This window comes from Erinaceus europaeus, chromosome 23 (genome assembly GCF_950295315.1).
Source record: "Erinaceus europaeus chromosome 23, mEriEur2.1, whole genome shotgun sequence".
Classification (NCBI taxonomy): domain Eukaryota; kingdom Metazoa; phylum Chordata; class Mammalia; order Eulipotyphla; family Erinaceidae; genus Erinaceus; species Erinaceus europaeus.
The window spans coordinates 11,870,415-11,892,041 of record NC_080184.1 but is presented as its reverse complement, the minus strand read 5'-3'; the positions used below and the strand labels follow the sequence as shown (position 1 = coordinate 11,892,041).

Here is a 21,627-nt window from a genome sequence, read left to right as displayed (position 1 = left end):
TCCTCCAGGATTATCGCTGGGGCTCGGTACCAGCACTGTGAATCCACTGCTCCTGGAGGCCTTTTTTTTTTTCCCCCGACTGTGTTGCCCTTTTTATTATTGTTGTTGTCATTATTATTATTATTGCTGTCATTGTTGTTGGATAGGACAGAGAGAAATCTAGAGATGACGGGAAGACAGAGAGGGGAGAAAGAAAGATTGCGACACCTGCAGACCTGCTTCACCGCTTATGAAGCGAGCTTCCTGCAGGGGGGAAGCCAGGGGCTCGAACCGGGTTCCTTACGCCGCCGGTCCTTTTGCTTCGTGATATGTACGCTTAACCCACTGTGCTACCGCCCGCCCCCTGCACTAAGTTCTAAAGAGGGCTGGGGAAAACAGCACAGTGATCTTGCAAAGAGACTCTCCTGCCTGAGGCTCTGAGGTCCCAAGTTCAATCTCAACACTACCAACAGCCAGAGCTGAGCAGTGCTCTGGTTAATAATAATAATAATAACAACAACAGTAATAATAAACTATTTAAAGACACTCAGAGTTTTAAGGCATCAATGCTTTCCTCCTCTGTCTTTCACTTCCTCTCTCAGGAAACTTCACCAGCCTCTCCTTCCGGCAGAATTCCAGATATGCTGACCGCATGAGTGAAAACATCATAATTCGTGGTCTGGGAGGTGGTGCAATGGATAAAGCATTGGATTCTCAAGTATGAGGTCCCGAGTTCAATCCCCAGCAGCACATGTACCAGAGTGTTATCTGGTTCTTTCTCTCTCTCCTCCTATCTTTCTCATTAGTAAATAAATAAAATATTTAAAAAAAAAAACATCATAATTCCACCGGACAGGAAGCAGTGCTTTTTTAAAAAAAAAAAAAATTATGTGGTGCCAGAGACCTTGATAATGTACCACACTGCGTGGTGGCTTTCCTGGTCTGACATCATTTCTCTAATTGAGTGAGGGAGAGAGAGAGAGAGAGAGAGAGAGAGAGAGAGATACCACGGCCTGTACCACTATCTGTGAAGCTGCCCTTGTATCCATGGGGTGCTTTCATGTGGTTCCAGGGCTTGAACCTGGAGCCTGCTATTCTCCAGGTACTTAAAAAAAAAAAAGGAGGGTGGGGTGGCTGGTGATGGAACCAGGCCGTGGCACACCTGGTTGAGTACACACACATTACAGTGTGCAAGGACCCAGATTCAAGCCCCCATCCTCACCTGCAGGGGGGAAGCTTCATGAGTGGTGAAGCAGGGCTGCAAATGTCTCTGTCTTTTTCCCTCTCTATCTTCTCCTACCCTCTCAATTTCACTTTGTCTCAATCTAATAATAAATAATTTTTTTTTCCTTTGCCTCCAGGATTATTGCTGGGGCTCGGTGCCTGCACCATGAATCCACTGCTCCTGGAGGCTATTTTTCCCATTTTGTTGCCCTTGTTATTGTTATTATTATTGTCATTGCTGTTGTTGTTGTTGGATAGGACAGAGAGAAATCGAAAGGAGGAGGCGTTAAAGAGGGGGAGAGAAAGATAGACACCTGCAGATCTGCTTCACAGCTTGTGAAGCCACCCCCCTGCAGATAGGGAGCCAGGGGGGTTAAACGTGGCTGGATCCTTATGCCGGTCCTTATGCTTTGTTCCATGTGTGCTTAATCCACTGCACTACTGCTTGACCCCATAAATAATTATTTTTTAAAAAAGATTTACTTGGGAGTCGGGTGGTAGCACAGTGGGTTAAGTGCACATGGCGCAAAGCATAAGGACCAGCGTAAGATTCCGGTTCGAGCCCCCGGCTCCCCACCTGCAGGGGAGTCGCTTCACAAGCAGTGAAGCAAGTCTGCAGGTGTCTGTCTTTCTCTTCCCCTCTCTGTCTTCCTCTCCTCTCTCCATTTCCCTCTGTCCTATCCAACACCGACAACATCAATAACTACAACAATAAAACAAGGGCAACAAAAGGGAATAAATAAATATTTTAAAAAAAAGATTTACTTATGGTCAGGAGGTGGTGCAGTGAGTGATAAAGCTTTGGACTCTCAAGCCTGAGGTCCTGAGTTTGATCCCCGGCAGCACATGTGATGTCTGGTTCTTTCTCTCTCCTCCTATCTTTCTCATTAATGAATAAATAAAATCTTTTTTTTAAAAAAAGATTTAATTATTAACGAGAGAGAGAGAGACAGACTCCAGAGCCCTGCTCAGCTCTGGCTTCTGGTGATGCTGGGAATGGAACCTGGGAGACCTCAGAACCTCAGGCAGGAGAATCTCTTTACAGACCATCATTCCTTCTCTTAGGTTTCTTTTCTTGTTGATTTTTAATAACTCTTTATATATATGTGGGATTTATTTTTTTAATTTAGAGCCCTGCTCAACTCTGGCTTCTGGTGGTCCTGGGGATTGAACCTGGGACCTCAGAGCCTCAGGCAGGAGAGTCTTTTGCACAATCATTGAGCCATCTCCTCCTTATCAGAGGCTTTAGAAGCAAATTTGGCCCAGGGCACTAAGAGCTCAATTCAGGGGAATCCACAGACATCAGCAAATTGCTGGAAACATTTACACAGAGTCCCTGGTCACCCAGGGCCTCCAGCCTGAGCGCAGGAGGCAACAAACAAAACACCAGGAGCCAGGCAGTGGCTAAGCGCAGCATTACCAAGTCAAGGCCTGAGGTTCAAGCCCCCAGCCCTCACCTGCAGGGAGGAAAGCTTGACAAACGGTGGAGCAGGCATTCAGGTGTCTCTCTGTGTCTCTCCCTCTCTATCTCCTCCTCCCCTCTCCATTTCTTTCTGTGTCTATCAAAAAAAAAAAAAAAAGACTTCTTCTTTTTCTTTTTTTCTTTCCTGTTTTGTTTATTTGCCTACTAGACAGGCTTGATGCATTTCGGAAAGAGATGAGGGTGCTGTTGTCACGTTGCTTTTTGGCTGACTACACAGTGGCTCACCCATGGGTGTTGTCATGCATGGATACACACACACACACACACACACACACACACCGCACCGGTATCAGTAAAGGTTTGGATTGGCACTGAGTGGTACAGATCGTGTTTTGCATATATGAGGTCCTTAATTCCTTTCTAGTGGGGAGAAAACAGAAAGAGGAAGTGAGAGGAAAAGAGAAAGAAAGAAAGAAAGAAAGAAAGAAAGAAAGAAAGAAAGAAAGAAAAGAAGGAGGGTTGGGCACAGCGGGTTAAGCGCATGTGGCGCACAAGGACCGGTGTAAGGATCCCAGTTCGAGCCCAAGACTCTCCACCTGCAGGGGAGTCACTTCACAAGCTGTGAAGCAGGTCTGCAGGTGTCTGTCTTTCTCTCCCCCTCTCTGTCTTCCCCTCCTCTCTCCGTTTCTCTCTGTCCTATCCAACAACGATGACATCAGTAACAATGATAATAACCACAACAGTGGTAAAACAACCAGGGTAACAAAAGGGAAAAAAATGGCCTCCAGGAGCAGTGGATTCGTGGTGCAGGCACTGAGTCCTGGCAATAATTCTGGAGGCAATAAAAAAAAAGAAGAAAGAAAGAATGAAAGGGGGAGGGAATGAAAGAAAAAAGAAAGAAAGAGGGAGAGAGAATAGTTTGGGGCTGGAAGAAAACTAATTTTTTTCTTCCTTCTTTCCTTTTTTCTTTCTTTCATTCTTTCTCTCTTGCTTTCTTTGTTTCTTTCCTGCCTTGAATATTTTATTTATTTTATTTTAGTGAAATATATAGATGATAGGTAGATAGGTAGATAGATAGATAGATAGATGAGAGGGATGGAAGAGAGACACCCCACATCCCTGCTCAGCTCTGGCTGATGGTGGTGCTGGGAACTGAACCTGGGAAGTTAGAGTCTCAGGCATGAAAATCTTTTTCAGAACCATTATACTATCTTCCCAAGCCCTCTCATACTTTTTTTTTTTTATCCTTAATGAGATTTTACTCTTTTCCAGAGAAATGGAGGCAGAGACAGAGAGAGATTTCATAGCCGGAAGCTTTCATCATTGTGTGTGTGTGTGTGTGGGGGGGGGTGCTGAGCCCCAATCTAGGTCACACAGCAAAGCAGTACTGTCCAAAGAACTATCTTGCCCTCCCCTCCCAAGTTATTTTGTTTGTTTTTGTTTTGCCAAAGGCCTCTAGGGCAGCCTAGAAGGGGACCTAGACTAAAACCCTAGACATAGCAACCAGGAGGTCCTGAATTTGACACCCCCCCCCCCCCGCAGTGCCAGAGAGAGAGAGAGAGAGGCTCTGGTTCTCTCTGAAACAAAGGACGTCTTTTACTAGATTAAGAGAGAGAGAGAGAATTGGACTCAGACCAAGACATCAGTGTAACTTGGGAGACAGACTCACCTGACTCGCTGGTGGACCAAGGCAGGTAGCGCTGGGTGACTCCAGTTTGCTGGGGTGGGATGGGGAGGAGTGGGGATTCATGCGGGCAAAAGCCAGTCCTGGCCTGAGGAGACAGCGTCGTGGGCCTGCAAAAGACTGGACAAGTATTTTATAGGAGCGGGGTGGTGGCGCACCTGGTTCAGCACACGCACTACAGTACACAAGGAGCTGGGTTCAAGCCTCTGGTCCCCACCTACAGGGGGGAAAGCTTCACGGGTGGTGAAGCAGGGCTGCAGGTGTCTCTCTCTCTCTCTCCCCTTCTCTATCTCCCTGCTTCCTCTCAATTTCTGGCTGTTTCTATGCAATAGATAAAGATAAAATAGGGAGTTGGGCGGTAGCGCAGCAGGTTAAGCACACATGGCGCGAAGCGCAAGGACCGGCGTGAGGATCCCAGTTCAAGCCCCAGCTCCCCACCTGCAGGGGAGTCCCTTCACAAGCGGTGAAGCAGGTCTGCAGGTGTATGTCTTTCTCTCTCCCTCTCTGTCTTCCCCTCCTCTCTCCATGTCTCTCTGTCCTATCCAACAAGGATGACAACAACAACAGCAATAATAACTACAACAATTAAAAAAAACAAGGGCAACAAAAGAGAAAATTAATAAATAAATATAAAAAATTTTAAAAAGATAAAAAAATAAATACAGGGGTTGGGCAGTGGCATACCTGGTTGAACACACATGTCACCATGCACTAAGACCCGGGTTCAAGCCCCCAGTCCCCACCTGCAGGGAGGAAACTTTGCCAGTGCTGAAGCAGGGCCGCAGGTGTCTCTCTGTCTCTCTCCCTCTCTATCACTCCCTTCCCTCTGAACTTCTGGCTGTCTCTATCCCATAAACTAGATAATGAAGACAAAAATTAAAACAAATACATTTGAATTAATTTAATTTTAATGAGAGAGAGACCAGAGTCCTGTGCTGGGAATTGAACCTGGGACCTAATAGCCTCAGGCAAGAGAGTGTTTCACTTATTTATTTCAATGAAACAGTAATAAAGAAAGATGAGAGAGAGAGAAAGACTGGAGATGCTAGGGATTGAACCTGGGACCTCAGAGCCTCAAGCAGAAGAGTCTGTTTTGCAGAACCACTGAGCTGTCTCCTTAACTTCTGCAAAGGACTCCTGCCTGAGGCTCCAGGGTCTCCTGTGGTTCAATCCCCAGCAGCACCATCAGCCAGAGCTGAGCAGGGCTCCTCTCTCTCTGTTACTTGTTTCGTTGACATAAATAAATAAAACACACTCTTGCTGGAGGCTCTGAGGTTCTAGATTCAATCCCCAACAGCACCATCAGCCAGAGCTGAGCAGGGCTCTGCTCTCTTTTTCTCTCTCTCATACAAATAAATAAATACTTTTAAAAATAGGTATTTTTAGGGAGTCGGGCGGTAGCGCAGTGGGTTAAGGGCAGGTGGCGCAAAGCACAAGGACCAGTGTAAGGATCCTGGTTCGAGCCCCTGGCTCCCCACCTGCAGGGGAGTCGCTTCCCAGGCGGTGAAGCAGGTCTGCAGGTGTCTGTCTTTCTCTCCCTTTCTGTGTCTTCTCCTCCTCTCTCCATTTCTCTCTGTCCTATCCAACAACGACGACAACAATAATAACTACAATAACAATGAAAAACACCAAGAGCAACAAAAGAGAAAATAAATAAATATTAAGAAAAAAAGTTTTAAAAAAAATATATATATATATGGTGGGTGTGGGAGGTGCGTCCCTCCTCAGATTCCAGTGTCCAGGAGTTGGGTGGGAGTTGAGAGTCTTGGGGAGGGGGTGGGAATCAGATCCAGGTGACTGAGTGGGGGGAGGACACCTCCGCGTGACGTCACACCCGAGGGGTTCTCACGGGTGGGGGCGGGGGGGTGGGCGGGGCTTGGGAGGCGGACAAAGGGGCCCCGCCCCCCGCCGGCCGGCCACATCTGGATTTCATTCCCGCCGCTGCCGGAAAGGGGCGGAGTGGAGGCGGGGCCCGGGGGGCCCCCACCCCCCCGAGGCGGCGCCTCTCTCCGCCCGACCCCTCCCCCCCATCTGTCGGCGGCCCCCTTATCCCGGGAGGCAGCCGAGCCCGGCGGGCTGTCCCGGGGAGCCGGCGCCCGGATCCCCGCAGCCGAGGCCGACAGCGGGCCGGCAGAGCCAGGTGAGCGCGCACGGCCAGAAGTGGGGTGCAGGCCGCCCGGGGCGCGCCCCGATTTCTTTCCCCCTGGAGGGAGGCGGGGGCCATCCGGACTGGAGAGAGAGAGAGAGAGAGAGGAGGGGGGTTCTGGAGGAGGCTCCAGGGCGTTGGGGGTGCGCACAGGCTCCGGCTGCACGCGAGAGGGGGTCCCCCTAATCTCCCTGGCCGGAGCCCCCCACTTGCTGCACCCTGAACCCCCAAACTGCGCTCGCCGCCGCCTGCAGAGGCAGGAAGTCGGCGAGTTCCAAACCGAAGGCGGAATCCCAACGTTTTCGGTCCAAGCCCGGGAGGCAGGGCTGGCTGGGGGCGGGGTCGAACCCGGGGACCAGGGACATTTTTTTTCTTTTTTTTTTTTTTTTTTGGAAGGGGTGAAGGCTAGCCCACCCCCTCCACCCCCATCTTCTTCCAGGCTGACTCCGGTTGAACCGGAGAGAAAGGCAGGGAGCGCAGCCGCGCCTCCCAGCCAAGGAGACTCGCCGCCCTGGGCGCGCCTGGCTCCGTGCCTCAGTTTCCCCGCCTGCTTCGTCTTTGCTGGCCCTTCCCCCAAGCCTTCCATCAGTGCAACCCCCCCACCCCCACCCCAAACCAAAAAAAAAAAAAAATGTGGGGACTGGGCTTTGTTCTGCAAGAATAAGGAACATGACAGTCTGATTCGGGCGCCTCTGTACGCCCCCCCTCGCCCCCTCTTCTTGAGGCCCCCGGGGAGCGGGGTGTGGGTGTTTGCAGACACTCGGGTGCCCACCCCAAGAGCACCCCCCTTTACCCCACATAGACACCCTAAATCTGCAGAGTGCCGGGATGTCACCCCCTCCTCTGGCTCCATTTGACTCACCTGGGGATTTCCACCCCCACCCCCACCCCACCCCAGCCAGCTGTCCCGGGCGCCCGGCACCCCGGAGCCCTGCCCCTCACCCCAACTCTCAAGTGGCACGGGTCCTCCTCTCCCCTGCACATCCCCCCCTCCCACACACACACTCTGTCTCCTAGGTGTCTGCAGACGGGGAGGGAGGGCATACTTGAGCAGTCGCTGGAGAGGGCGCACCCCATCCTGGTAGAACTTGGGGGGACCCCCGTGCGCGCGTGGCTGTGGCGGGGAAGAGGGGGCGCGCCCCAGGGTGGATTCCAGCGCACATTCCACGGCCTGATAAGGAGGCTGCCTGCCGGGGCGGGGGCGGGGCTGGGCCCGACCGGTTACCATGGACACATGCTGGGCTTCGCTTAGGGTTTGCGGGAGGGGGGGGGGTTGGGGGGTGCATGAGGGTCTTGGGCGTGGTGGTGGTGGTGGTGGGGTTCTAGCAGACTGGAGGAGTCTCCATTGCTATATCAGCCGGGGCCTGGCTGGCTGAAGCTCGGAGCCTCTGTGTTCTTCGAAGATCATTCATTCATTCACCCATTCATTCATTCATTCATTCATTTGTTCATCCATTTGCTGGTGTTCCCTGGTCCCCACCGAGGGATTTCTCAGAGCCTCCATCTGACCTTCACTTTTCCGTGGGAATGTGGAAGCCAGGCCTAACGCAAGAAGTAGCCACCAGGATTTCCATAATTGGCAAAGGCTGAGTGACTTCCCTCAGTGCAGTGGGGGGCCCCCCTGTTGGGACCTGGGTTGTGCACGCTGGACTGGCAGGTGTACTTCTCCAGGTGGGTTATCTCACCGCCCCTGTTTCTTCTTTTTGTTATTTATTTATTATTTTAAATTAAAAAAAATTTTTTTTTCCTCCAGGGTTATTGCTGGGCTTGGTGCCTGCACCATGAATCCACCGCTCCTGGAGGCCATTTCCCCCCCTTTTGTTGCCCTTGTTGTTGTAGCCTCGTTGTGGTTATTATTATTACCATTATTGATGTTGTTCGTTGTTGGATAGGACAGAGAAATGGAGAGAGGAGGGGAAGACAGAGAGGGGGAGAGAAAGATAGACACCTGCAGACCTGCTTCACCGCCTGTGAAGAGACTCCCCTGGGCAGGTGGGGAGCCGGGGGCTCCAACCCGGATCCTTAAGCTGGTCCTTGCGCTTTGTGCCACGTGCGCTTAACCCACTGCGCCACCGCCCGACCCCCATTTAAAAAATTTTTTTAACCAGTGCTCAGCTCAGCTCAGCTCTGGTTGATGGTGGTGCAGGGAATTGAACCAGGGACTTTTGGAGCCTCAGGCATAACAGTCTTTGCATAACCATTATGCTATCAACCCTAGCCCCCTTTTATCTATCTATCCATTTATTTATTTTCTTGCCTCCAGGGTTATTGCTGTGGTTTGTGCCAGCACCAGGAAGCCTCTGTTCCTGGTGGCCATTAATTTGTTCCGTTTTATTGGATAGGACAGAGAGAAACTGAGAGAGGATGGGGAGGTAGAGAGGGGGAGAGAAAGATAGACATCTGCAGATCTGCTTCACCGCTTTTGAAGTGACACCCCCCCCCACGGGTGAGGAACCGAGGGCTTAAAGTGGGATCTTTAAAATTTTTTTTTTAAAGATGTGTTTGTTTATCTTCATGGGTGAATGAGATCAGTGCCGATCTGGCTGTATGGAGAACTGATCCTGGGACCTCTGGGGCCCTGGGTGTAGGAGGAGTCTGTGTCCTATGCAATCTCTTCATATGGTATTATTATTATTATTGTTGTTGTTATTATTTTAACCAGAGCACTATGCTGTTCTGGCTTCTGGTGGTGCTGGGGATTGAACCTGGAACTTTGGAGCCTCAGGCATGAAAGGCTTTTGGAAGAACCATTATTCTGTCTCTCATGCCCTAATATATATATATATTTTACCTGAGCACTGCTCAGCTCTGGCTTATGGTGGTGTGGGGGATTGAACCTGGGACTTTGGAGCCTCAGGAATGAGAGTCTCTTTGCATAACTATTATGCTAACTAGCCCCACCCCCTAATATATATATTTTTTACTACTTTTATGGGGGAGGTAATAGTTGACAGTAAATACAGTTGTTGATACATGTGTAAAATTTCTCAGTTTGCAGCAAAACACTAATCCACAGCACTGAATCTTCCCTCAACGTGGTGGGGGCTGGGTTCGAACCTGGGTCACACACATGCCTAAGTGAGCTATTTCACCAGCCCCGATTATTATTAATTATTATGATTTAAACTGAAGAAAACCTTGCTTGCTTTCTTTTCTTTTTCTTTAAATATGTATTTTATTTATTTATTCATGGAGAATATAGGAGGAGAGAGAAAGAACCAAATATCACTCTGGTACACGTGCTGCTGGGGATTGAACTCAGGACCTCATGCTCGAGAGTCAAAGGCTTTATCCACTGCGCTACCTTTCAGACCACTATTTTATTTGTCTTATGCTTGACAGGACAGAGAGAAATTCTTGAGAGGGAATGGGGAGAGGGAGAGAGAGGAGCCCTGCAGCCCTGCTTCACTGCTTCACTGCATATAAAGCTCCCCCCTCTCCCTCGGAAGTAGAGACTGGAATTCAAGTCCTTGCACATGGTAGCATGTACTCTCACAACCAAGTCTGCCACGACCTGGTGCCCTATTGTTATCTTTTTTTTTTTTAATTTTATTTATTTATTCCCTTTTGTTGCCCTTTGTTGTTTTATTGTTGTAGTTATTATTGTTGTTGTCGTTGTTGGCTAGGACAGAGAGAAATGGAGAGAGGAGAGGAAGACAGAGAGGGGGAGAGAAAGATAGACACCTGCAGACCTGCTTCACAGCCTGGGAAGCGACTCCCCTGCAGGTGGGGAGCCGGGGTTTGAACCGGGATCCTTATGCCGGTCCTTGTGCTTTGCGCCACCTGCGCTTAACCCACTGCGCTACAGCCCGACTCCCTATTGTTATCTTTTAAAGATATATTTATTGACATTTGGGTGGTAGCGCAGCGGGTTAAGCGCACATGGCGCAAAGCACAAGTATGAATGTAAAGATCTGGGTTCAGCCCCTGGCTCCCTACCTGCATGGGAGTCACTTCAGGAGCGGTGAAGCAGGTCTATTAAGTGTTTATTTTTCTCTCCCCGCAAGTACCAGAGGGAGGCGCTACTCCCCCCATTAATAAATAAATACATATATTTTAAAAATATTTATTTATTCCCTTTTTTTGTTGCCCTTGTTTATATATATATATATACTGTTGTTATTGATGTTGTCGTTGTTGGATAAGACAGAGAGAGAAATGGAGAGAGGAGGGGAAGACAGAGAGGGGGAGGGAAAGACAGACACCTGCAGACCTGCTTCACTGCCTGTGAAGTGACTCCTCTGCAGGTGGGGAGCCAGCCAGGGGCTCGAACCAGGATCCTTACGCCCGTCCTTGCACTTTGCACCGCCTGTGCTTAACCTGCTGTGCTACCACCCGGCAACTCCCCCTCTATTTTTTTTTTTATTGTCTTTATTTATTGGATAGAGACGGCCAGATATTAAGAGGGAAGGGGGAGTAGAGAGACAGAGAGACACCTGCAGCCCTGCTTCACCACTGGTGAAGCTTTCCGCCCTGCAGGTGGGGACCAGGGGCTTGAACCCAGGTCCTTGGGCACTGTATTCTGTGCGCTGAACAAGGCCCTCTAGCTGGTGAACTATTCCCCTGTCCCTACCATAACAATGATCTTTCACCTGGAAGATGAAGAGACAGTTAGTTCAAGGATGGTGGGAAGGGGGTACAGGAGAGAGGAGTTGCAAGCTTCCTTCCAGGGGATGGGGGGTGGTGGTGACTGGCGTGGGGTGACCCCCTCTGAGGGGCCAGGCGGTGGTGCACCAGGCTGAGTGCACACATTACATTGCGCAAGGTCCCAGGTTCAAGTCCCTGGTCCCCACCAGCAAGGGGGAGGCTTCATGAATGGTGAAGCAGGGATGGAGATGTCTCTGTCTCTTTCCCTAACCCCCTTCCACTCTAAATTTCTCTCTGTCTCTTGCTAATAATAAATAAATTTAAAAAGAAAGAAAGAGTGGTCCGGGAGGTGGCACACTGGATAAGGCTTTGGACTCTCAAGCATGAGGTCCCAAGTTCAATCCCTGGCAGCACATGTACCAGAGTGATATCTGCTTCTTTCTCTCCTATCATTGCTCATGAATAAATAAATAAAATCTTTAAAAGAAAGAAAGAAAGAAAGAAAGAAAGAAAGAAAGAAAGAAAGAAAGAAATGGAGAGAGGAGGGGAAGACAGAGAGGGGGAGAGAAAGACAGACACCTGCAGACCTGCTTCACCGCCTGGGAAGTGACTCCCCAGCAGGTGGGGAGCCCGGGGCTCGAAAGAAAGAAGGGGGCGGGGGCGGGTTCGATCCCAGTTCGAGTTCCCGGCTCCCCACCTGCAGGGGGGTCGCTTCATAGGCGGTGAAGCAGGTCTGCAGGTGTCTGTCTTTCTCTCCCCACCTACAGGGGAGTCGCTTCACAGGCAGTGAAGTAGGCCTGCGGGTGTCTATCTTTCTCTCCCCCTCTCTGTCTTCCCCTCCTCTCTCCATTTCTCTCTGTCCTATCCAACAATGACATCAATGACAACCACAATCACAACAACGGTAAACAAGGGCAACAAAAAGGGGGGGAAATGGCCTCCAGGAGCAGTGGATTCGTAGTGCAGGCACCAAGCCCCAGCGATAACTCTGGAGGCAATAAATAAATAAATAAATAAAATATAAAAATAAAAACAACAAGAACTTATCAAAATAAATCAAACTCACTCTGGCTGTGGTACAGAGTATCGCAGCGGAGGTGAGGGGTGGGGTGGAGGGCGGCTTAGAGCGAAAGGGAAAATCCAGTGGGGGTGGGGGCTGCCCCCCAAAACAGTAGCCCAGAATTTGAGGGGGCTGGAGGGTGGGTGGGTCAGAGGCTTCTGGAAACTTCTAAGACTTTCTCCAGTCTTCCTCCCCCCCTTTTTTCTTTCTTTTTTTTTCTCTTTCTTTTTGCCTCCGGGGTTATTGCTGGGGCTTGGTGCCTGCTATGAATCTCCTGCTGCAGGAGGCTACTTTTCCCCCCTTTCTTGCCGTTATTGCTTATCGTTGTTGTTATTGTGATTGCTGTTACTGCTGTCATTGTTGTCGGATAGGACTGAGAGAAATCGAGAGAGGATGGGAAGACAGAAACAGGGAGAGAAAGACAGACACCTGCAGACCTGCTTCAACACTTGTGAAGTCACCTGGCTGCCGGGTGGGGGGTGGGCGCTGGGGGGCCGGGGGCTCCATGGGGATCCTTGCACTGCACGGGTCCTAGAAGCTTAACCCACTGCGCTACTGCCTGGCCCCAATCGCCTCCGCTTCTTAGCTCCTCCCTGATGTCCTTACCTCTTTTCTGAATCCTCTGGAAGTTCTTTCTGGGGTTCTCAGGACCGACTTTGGGGGCTGAGGAGAGAAGGGAGTGAACAGAATTGGCCCCCCAAACAGAATTCACTTGGACTGTGTGCTGCTTGGCCATGTGTGTGTGACTCATGTTCGAGCCTGGCACCTACCCTATGGGAGGAAGTTTCTAAACTGTCTCTTTCACTTTCTCAAAAAAAAAAAAAAAGGAAAGAGAGCAAGAGACTAGTTGGGGGTGAGGGTGCCTGGCGCCCCAAGGCCTAAGCTCTGTCTGGGGTGGCTTTTTTTTTTTCTGCCAAGCCCACTGCCCCCCAGCTTCCTCTTTCAGGGAAGCATAAACCTGCCTAGAACTTCTGATTCAGCAAAATCTTGCTTGGGGAAGATGAGATGGGCAGGACTGTAGGCCTCAGTTTCCCCTTTCTCTTTCTCTGAAGTTTATTTGACTAAGAGACCCGGGAGGGAGGGACCAGAATGACTGAAGCATTAGACTCTCAAGCATGAGAGGTCCCGAGTTTGATCCCCGGCGTCTTGTGGGTCTGCACTGTGCTCTGCTTCTCCCTCTTTTATTTAGGTTATCACTGAGGTTTCGTCACTCGGGGATGACACTTTCAAGTTGAGACAGAGACAGAAAAAGACCACAGCACCAAAACTTCTTCCTTTGATGCCGTGGGGGATGGGGCTGAGCTCAAACCTGGGTGTCCCACCTGGCAAAGCAGAGCACTACTGAAGTGAGCTATTTTGTCTCCCTTTTAAAAAAAGACTAAAAAAAAATTTTAGATTATTTTTATATTTATTTATTTATTTTCCCTTTTGTTGCCCTTGTTTTTCATTGTGGTTGTAGTTATTATTGTTGTTATTGATGTCATTGTTGTTAGATAGGACAGAGAGAAATGGAGAGAGGAAGGGAAGACAGAGAGGGAGAGAGAAAGACAGACACCTGCAGACCTGCTTCACCGCCTGGGAAGTGACTCCCCAGCAGGTGGGGAGCCCGGGGCTCGAATCGGGGTCCTTATGCCGGTCCTTGCTCTTCGTGCCACATGCGCTTAACCCGCTGGGCTACCGCCCGACTCCCCTAAGAGATTTTTAAAATTATGTTTATTTATTGGGTAGAGCCAGCCAGAAATTGGAAGGGAAGGGAGAGAGACAGAGAGACACCTGCAGCCCTGCTTCACCACTCACAGAGTTTTCCCCCTGGTGGGGGTGGGGACTAGACACTCGAACCCGAACCTGGTCCTTGTGCGCTCAACCCGGTGCACCATCACCCGGCCTTTATTATATATATAATTTTTCCCCCTATTTGTTGTCCTTGTTTTATTATTGTTGATATTGATGTCGTCATTGTTGGATAGGACAGAGAGACATGGAGAGAGGAGGGGAAGACAGAGAGGGGGAGAGAAAGACAGACACCTGCAGACCTGCTTCAACGCCTGGGAAGCGACTCCCCTGCAGGTGGGGAGCCGGGGGGCTCGAACCGGGATCCTTACGCCGGTCCTTGCGCTTTGTGCCACCTGTGCTTAACCCGCTGCGCTACTGCCTGACTCCCCTTTATTATTATTTTTATAATTTTCGTTTAAACTTTAAATATCTATTTGTATAGGGAAAGAGAAGGAAAGAGATCCCAGAGCCCTGCTCAGCCCTGGCTTCTGTTGGAGCCGAGGATCGAACTTGGGACCTTGGGGCCTCAGGCCTGCAAATCCAGCGATTTGAGCCATCAAGCTCTCCCCTTGGGTCCCTGTTCCTCCTTTCCTCTTGTCGCACCAGGAAAGTGTGCTTTGATGGGACTCCTGACAGCTTCCTGGCCTGACCCCCCCTCCCCTAGTTCTCCCTTCCCCCCCAAAAAAAAAAAAAAAAAAAAAGAATGACAGCCTTGGGCTCATTCCCTGGGGTGTGACAAGGACCCGTTTGTCATCCATCTCTCCAGGAAGTGGCTGTAAATCTTCCTCTTGGCGTCCAGGCTGGAGTGGGGGGCGGGGTGGAGGGGCGCTCACTGGGGAACAGAAGAAAGGGGGGGTACACGGAGAACACGCCCCGGGCTTGTCGCCCGCCCACCGGCCAGTGCCCGTTTCCCGGGCTCCCCGACGGGTCCCTAAAGTCCCCCCTCGAGGAGCTCCTTCTCCCCACACTCCCGGCAGGGCGCCCTGGGGTGGTGATGGGGGGGCGTCTGGCGGGGTGACCTGGCGGTCAGGCGGCCGCGTTCCAGCCCTCCTCCCTCCCTGGCCTGCTTCGGGTGCAGGAAGCGCGCTCTTCCTCAATCGGGCCAATCAGACGCCGAGGCCGGCCGGCTCACACCAATCAGATGCCGAGGCCGGTCAGTTCGGCCCAATCGGCGCGCGGTTCCTTGTCCGGCGCTTGTTGCAAGAGCCAATCAGGGCGCCATCTGCCGGTGTCCCCCCGACGGCGGGGTCTGGCCGGGCAGAGGGCATCAGGGCGCTGGAAGTAGGGCGGCCGGGGAACAAGGGGACCTCTGTGTGGCCACCTGGGCGGGGTGGCAGCCCCCGGGGTGCGCTCATAAGCTCTTCTCTGTTCCCAAACTGGGACGGATGGCTCTCCACCCGGGAGAAGCAGCTGCCACTGTCTGGGGTGGGGAGGGGGTGACTCAGGGCAGCCCACCCCCCACCAGGGACTGAGATGGCAGGACGACCCCGGAAGCCCCCTCCCCACCCCGTAACCCCCCATCTCCCTAAGAACCGGCCTAACCAGCTCCTGGCGCGCACGTGGTCTTGGCCAGGCGCCTTTCCAGGGACAGGGAGGGAATGAATCTTCCTAACTCCCTTTCCCCCCCCCCTTTTTTTTTTAAACTAACAGGCCAGACACACACACACCCTTGAAAGACAGACGCTGCCCCAGCTCCCCTGAGACCCCACCCCCTCCTCTCGGGAAGAGGAGACAGTCCAGTTGGCTTCTCCTTGCAACCCGCCCCCACATGGCTCAGTTTTCCTTGCGAGAGAAAAAAGAAAAAAAAAAAAAGTGTGTGTGTGATTCAGGCTTGCAAAGGCATCCATCACCTCCCCCCCCACCCCATTCCTCCCTGGGGGGGCTCACATGATTCCTTGCAGCTGCCCACCATCCTTCCAGGCCCAGACTTCCCAGTCTGCCCCCCCCCATCTTCACTCCCCCTCCCATTCATTCCCCCACACCGGATGTGACTGTGGTGGGGAGTGAGGGTTCCGCCCTGTTCCAGGAGTTTCACATCTGGATTTGATCCTGGCTGGGGTGGGGGGCAGAGGGGGTGCCAGCTGCTTTTCCCTGACCGCCCCCGCGGGGACCCCCGAGGTCCCAGGGCGGGACTCAGCTCAGGCGAGAGAGAGTGATGAGAACAAGCTGTGTGGAATCTGTCCTGATGGGGGAGGGGGTGGGCTCCCCAAAGAGGTGGTGAGAAGCTTGCTCTGTGCTAAGCGAGCTTTGGAGACCTCACACAAATAGGGTGGCCTTCCTGCTCTGCCTGCGGCGGCGGGGGGTGGGGGTGGGGGTGGGGGGTTTGACTCCTTACAGGCGCCACCTCCAGGATTCCTGCCCAGGTGTCTCTACCAAGCTTATCTGGGGAGCAGCCGTGGCCCCAAGGCATGGTCCCCGCTTAATCACCCTGGTTGTGGGCGGTAATAAGAGGACTGGAATATCACCCTTATCACTGGGTGACCCTGGGGGACAAGTAGGGTCAGGGGAGCCCAGCTCAGGGCTCCCTGGCTCTCATGGCTAAGCCCTTTGAGGGAACTTCCCTTTCTTTGCTTTCTTTCTTTCTTCTTTTTTAAAATATTTATTTATTTATTCATGGATAAGACAGACAGAGAGAGAGAGAAAGAATCAGATATCACTCTGGTACATGTGCTGCTGGGGGTTGAAATTGGGGCCTCATGCTTGAGAGTCCAATGCTTTCTCCTTTGTGTCATCTCTCAAACCACGTCTTTCTTTTTAAAGATTAGTTTATTGTCCTTTTTTTTTTTTTCTTAAATGTCTTTTTAAAATTCTTTTTAAAGTTATTATTTGTTGGGTAGAGACTGCCAGAAATCGAAAGGGAAGGGGGACAGAGACAGACACCTGCAGCCTTGCTTCACCACTCGCAAAGCTTTCCCCCTGCAGGTGGGGACCGGGGGCTTGAACCCAGGCCCTTGCACTTTGTAATATGTAATATGTAATTGTAATATGTGCACTTAACCAGGCGCACCTAACCAGGTGTGCCACTGCCCCCCCCCCCCATTTTATTCTTTTTCTTTCTTTCTTTTTAAAGATTGGTTTACTGTTTCTGGTTACTTTAATTTTATTTTGTTAAACATTTTTATTATCTTTATTTATTTATTGGGTAGAGTCAGCCGGAAATTGAGAGGAGGGGGGAGAGAGGTAGACACCGACAACACTGCTTCACTACCTGGGAAGCTCCTCCTCCCCTTTCCTCATGCAGGTGGGCACCAGGGGCTTGAACCCAGGTCCTTATACATGGCAGCGTGTGAGTTCAGCCAGCTATACCACTCTCTGACTCCTTAAAACTTTATTTTCCCAGAGCCTTGCTCAGCTCTGGCTTCTGGCGGTGCTAGGGATTGAACCTCGGACGTCAGAGCCTCAGACATGAAATTTCTTTTTGCAGAACCACTGTGCTGTCTCCCCAGCCAAATCTTTATTGTTATTTTTTCAGAAGTGGAGGCTTTGTGCCAGGACCATTTCACTGACCCTAGGATGCTTTTCTTTCTTTTTAATGAATTTTATTTTGAGAGGACAGAGAAATTGAGAGGGGAGGGAGAGATCGAGAGGAGAGGGACAGAGACAGACAGACACCTGCAGCCCTGTTCCACTGCTTGTGGAAATTCCTCCTCTGTAGTTGGAGGTCTGGGGGGGGGGGCTTAAACTCGGGTTCTTGAGTGGGCTGCTGTTTCATTCACAGAGACAGAAATATGACAACATCAGAACTTCCAGTGCTCAAGCCCTGCTCAGCTCTGGCTTCTGGTGATGCTGGGGATTGAACCAGGGGCCTTAGAGCCTCAGGCAGGAGAGTTTTGCAGAATCATTATCATACCACTGTGTTTTTTGTTGGGTGGGGTTGGGTTTCCTAGAGTCCCTGCTCAGCTTTGGCTTCTGGTGGTGCTGGGGATTGAACCTGGGGCCTCAGAGCCTCAGGCAGGAGAATCATTCTGGTTTTTTCTTTCTTTTTTCTTTTCTTTCTTTCTTTCTTTCTTTCTTTATTTATTTATTTTGGTGGGTTGGGTTTCCCAGTGTCCTGCTCAGCTCTGATTTGGGGAGGATACCGGGGATTGAACCTGGAACCTCAGTCATGTGTCTTTCCTTCCCCCCCCTCAGCTCCGACCGCCCCATGGCCCCGGGGGGCTAGCGTCTGAGCCCCAGCATGGGCGGCCTGTACTCGGAGTACCTCAGCCCCAGCAAGGTCCAGGAGCATTACAACTACACCAAGGAGACGCTGGACACCCGAGACTCGCCCTCCCGCCAGGCCGCCTCGGCCCTCATCATCCTCCTCTGTGTTGCCATCGTCCTGGAGAACTTTCTGGTCCTGGTGGCCGTGGCTCGGAACAGCAAGTTCCACTCAGCCATGTACCTCTTCCTGGGCAACCTGGCCGCCTCGGATCTCCTGGCTGGTGTGGCTTTTGTGGCCAACACCCTCCTGTCAGGGCCTGTGACCCTAGGCCTGACGCCTGTGCAGTGGTTTGCCCGGGAGGGCTCGGCCTTCATCACCCTGTCTGCCTCTGTCTTCAGCCTCCTGGCCATTGCCATTGAACGTCACGTGGCCATTGCCAAGGTCAAGCTGTATGGGAGTGACAAGAGCTGTCGCATGCTTCTCCTGATCGGGGCATCCTGGCTTATCTCTCTGGCCCTCGGAGGGTTGCCCATCCTGGGCTGGAACTGCCTCGGTCGCTTGGAGGCCTGCTCCACGGTGCTGCCCCTTTACGCCAAGCCTTACGTCCTCTGCGTGGTCACTATCTTCTCCGTCATCCTGTTGGCCATTGTGGCCTTGTACGTCCGCATCTACTGCGTCGTCCGTTCCAGCCACGCTGACGTGGCCGGCCCCCAGACTCTGGCCTTGCTCAAGACGGTCACCATCGTACTGGGGGTCTTCATTGTCTGCTGGCTGCCTGCCTTCAGCATCCTCTTGTTGGACTACGCCTGTCCCGTCCGCTCCTGCCCCATCCTCTACAAAGCTCACTACTTCTTTGCCTTTGCTACTCTCAACTCGCTGCTGAACCCCGTTATCTACACCTGGCGGAGCCGGGAACTGAGACGGGAGGTCCTGAGGCCCCTGCTCTGCTGGCCCCGGGCGGTGGGACAGGGGAGGCGGCGGAGAGAGGATGGGACCCCCGGCCATCGCCTGCTGCCCCTCCGCAGTTCCAGCTCACTGGAGCGGGGGACGCACATGCCCACGTCACCCACCTACCTGGAGGGCAATACCGTGGTGTGATGGGCAAAGGGCAGAGGAGGTGTGTGTGTGTGGGGGGGACTCCAGAGAGGAGACAGAGACTGCGGGGGACCTAGGATGGAGAAGAGGGACTTTTGGGTGCCATCTTGAGTTCTGCAGGCATGGGGGAAGTTGACAGTTAGACCTGAGTGAAATTGACAGACAAATGAGTGAAATTGACAGACGTAAGTGAAATTGACAGACAAATGAGTGAAATTGACAGACAGATGAGTGAAATTGACACACAAATGGGTGAAATTGACAGACAAATGAGTGAAATTGACGCACAAATGAGTGAAATTGATAGACAGATGAGTGAAATTGACAGACAAATGAGTGAAATTGATAGACAAATGAGTGAAATTGACGGACAAATGAGTGAAATTGATAGACAGATGAGTGAAATTGACAGATGAGTGAAATTGACAGACAAATGAGTGAAATTGATAGACAAATGAGTGAAATTGACGGACAAATGAGTGAAATTGACAGGCAAATGAGTGAAATTGACGGACCTGAGTGAAATTGACAGCCAGGCCTGAGTGAAATGGCAGACAAATAAGTGAAATTGACAGTCAGGCCTGAGTGAAATTGACTTCCAGGCCTGAGTGAACTTGACAGCCAGACTTGAGTCAACTTGACAGCCAGACTTGAGTGAACCCGACGCTCAACCCTGATTGAAATGAACAGGGAGACTTGAGTAAAACAGGGGGCAGAGCAGGTTCCTGGCATGATCTGGGTAACCCCTGCCGAGCTGGATCCTGGGGTCTCTAGAATTTACGGGGAGAGGGAGCAGACAGGTGCTTCTCCAAGGAGAAGCAGCTCCTTGACTGAAGCAACTTAAACCTCCCACCCACCCATCCAGCGTGATGGATTGCGACATACCCAGCCTTCCTGGTTCTCCGCCCTGCACCAGACAATCCTCTAGAAGACGAACCGCTTCCCTCTTCCAACTTTCTGCCTGTTTCTTGGAATCAGGGACTGGGGTGGGGGTGCCCCCTGACTCTTCCTTTGTCCTCCCTGGCAAGCCTAACGGACAGTGTGCCAGGACCCAACTTCCCTAAATGTCACCAGTTGCTACGTTGGCGTCTTCCTGTTTCCCAGCAGATGCCAGGAAACCACAGGATGGTGGTGTTGGGTTGGGGTGGGGGGGGACAGACTGAACCCCATTCTCAGACCTCATTGCACTAATGTCGGGTATAAAAGAATCGGATCAGCAAGGGCTGGAGAAAAAAAAAAAAAGTTTAGTGGACCCGTGCAGGGGGTGGGGTGCTTGGACCTCTGGGGTGGAAGGGGACAGAGTGGCTCTTGATAGCAAGCACTCTGGAAGGGCGCTGTGCCCCCTCCCTGCAATGCAATCACCCCCACTCCCCCATCCTATAGACGGCATCCACCTCCAGCCCTACAAAGGAGGGGGGGACAGTTTGAGGTCCCCGTGTCTCTTTTCAAATTGTGTTGAAAACTGGGGCACAGGGTGGGCTGGTGGGGAGCTTCCAGGATAATCTTGGGGTGCTGTCTCCCCACTGGGCCCAAAAGGATGTGTCTGTGGGCCGTCTGTTGGGAATAATGCGGTACGAATATTTATGTCTGTTTGTCCATATCTGCGCGTGCGTGCGTGCGTGTGCGTGCGCGTGTGTGTGTGTGTGTGTGTGATGCCTGTGACCTCACTGCCCATGTGTCTGGCCCCTCCCAGCACAAATGCTATTCTGCCAAAGAAGGGGAGGTCCCGCCCCTGCCCCAACAAAGAAACTTCGAATTGCTAGTGTACCCCACCATGGGGCGGGGTTTATAGAACCTCATTCTATAAACTTTTTCTTTTGTGACTGCAAAAATTCGGGGGACAGCCAGGGTGGGGGCTTGTCTCTGCCCCCCTCCTCAGCACACAGGTCCCCACGTGGCCTCCCCTCTCCTCCCCAACAATATCTGGGACCCAGACCAAGGGCAATAAAATGGTTCAGTTTCTCTGGAGCGGTGGTGGCTCTTTTTTTTGGCGGGGGGTGGGGCGGGGGGGTGGGAGGGGGAGGGGGTGCATTAAACACTCACTGTGCACCAGCCTGCCCGTGTCTGGCCCTGCCTGAGTCACGATCATAGACAGAGATAAAAGTGGCTCCCTGGCTTCTGAGTCTGAACTTTTCCCCAAGGACAACTGTCTGTAGCCTCCCTGAAATTAATTAGATCCTGGGACCTCCCTGCTTTCTCTTCGGGGGAGGGCGGGGAGGGGAGAGAGATTGAGAGAGAGTCAGGCTTGGCACAGAGGACTTGGGTTTGATCAAAGAGAACCCCACTTCCCCCCAAATCAGAGTCCCCCTTCATCCCAAATTCCTACAGACAACAGGGGGACAGTTGAGGGGGACTTGGAACCAGAAACACTTCTCGGACTCAGTCTTGCCTCTCAAGGAATGGTTGAGTTGATTCTTCTTATCTTTTTGTGTTTGCACAAGCTTGGGGCTACTTTTTCACTCAGAGAGCTCAGAGCTTCCTCCAGTTCCAGGGCACATTCCATGTGGTGCCG

The 21,627-nt window shown here is 51.7% G+C and overlaps 1 protein-coding gene across 3 annotated transcripts; it reads left to right on the top strand.

Annotated features, from left to right (window-relative positions):
* Positions 1–6,303: 6,303 nt before the first annotated feature.
* Positions 6,304–21,083, top strand: S1PR2 (sphingosine-1-phosphate receptor 2). 3 transcript variants are annotated; one of them, XR_009547326.1, is made up of 3 exons: positions 6,304–6,450; positions 18,008–19,300; positions 19,511–21,083. XR_009547326.1 is itself a non-coding variant. In XM_060181708.1 (2 exons), exon 2 carries the CDS (start codon positions 18,054–18,056, stop codon positions 19,116–19,118), a length of 1,065 nt encoding a protein of 354 aa, XP_060037691.1. In that variant the 5' UTR covers positions 6,304–6,450; positions 18,008–18,053; the 3' UTR covers positions 19,119–21,083. The 3 variants fall into 3 exon arrangements, 1 of the variants encoding a protein (XP_060037691.1); XR_009547325.1 differs by having other exon boundaries at positions 18,008–19,451; XM_060181708.1 differs by having other exon boundaries at positions 18,008–21,083.
* The last annotated feature ends 544 nt before the right edge of the window (positions 21,084–21,627 follow it).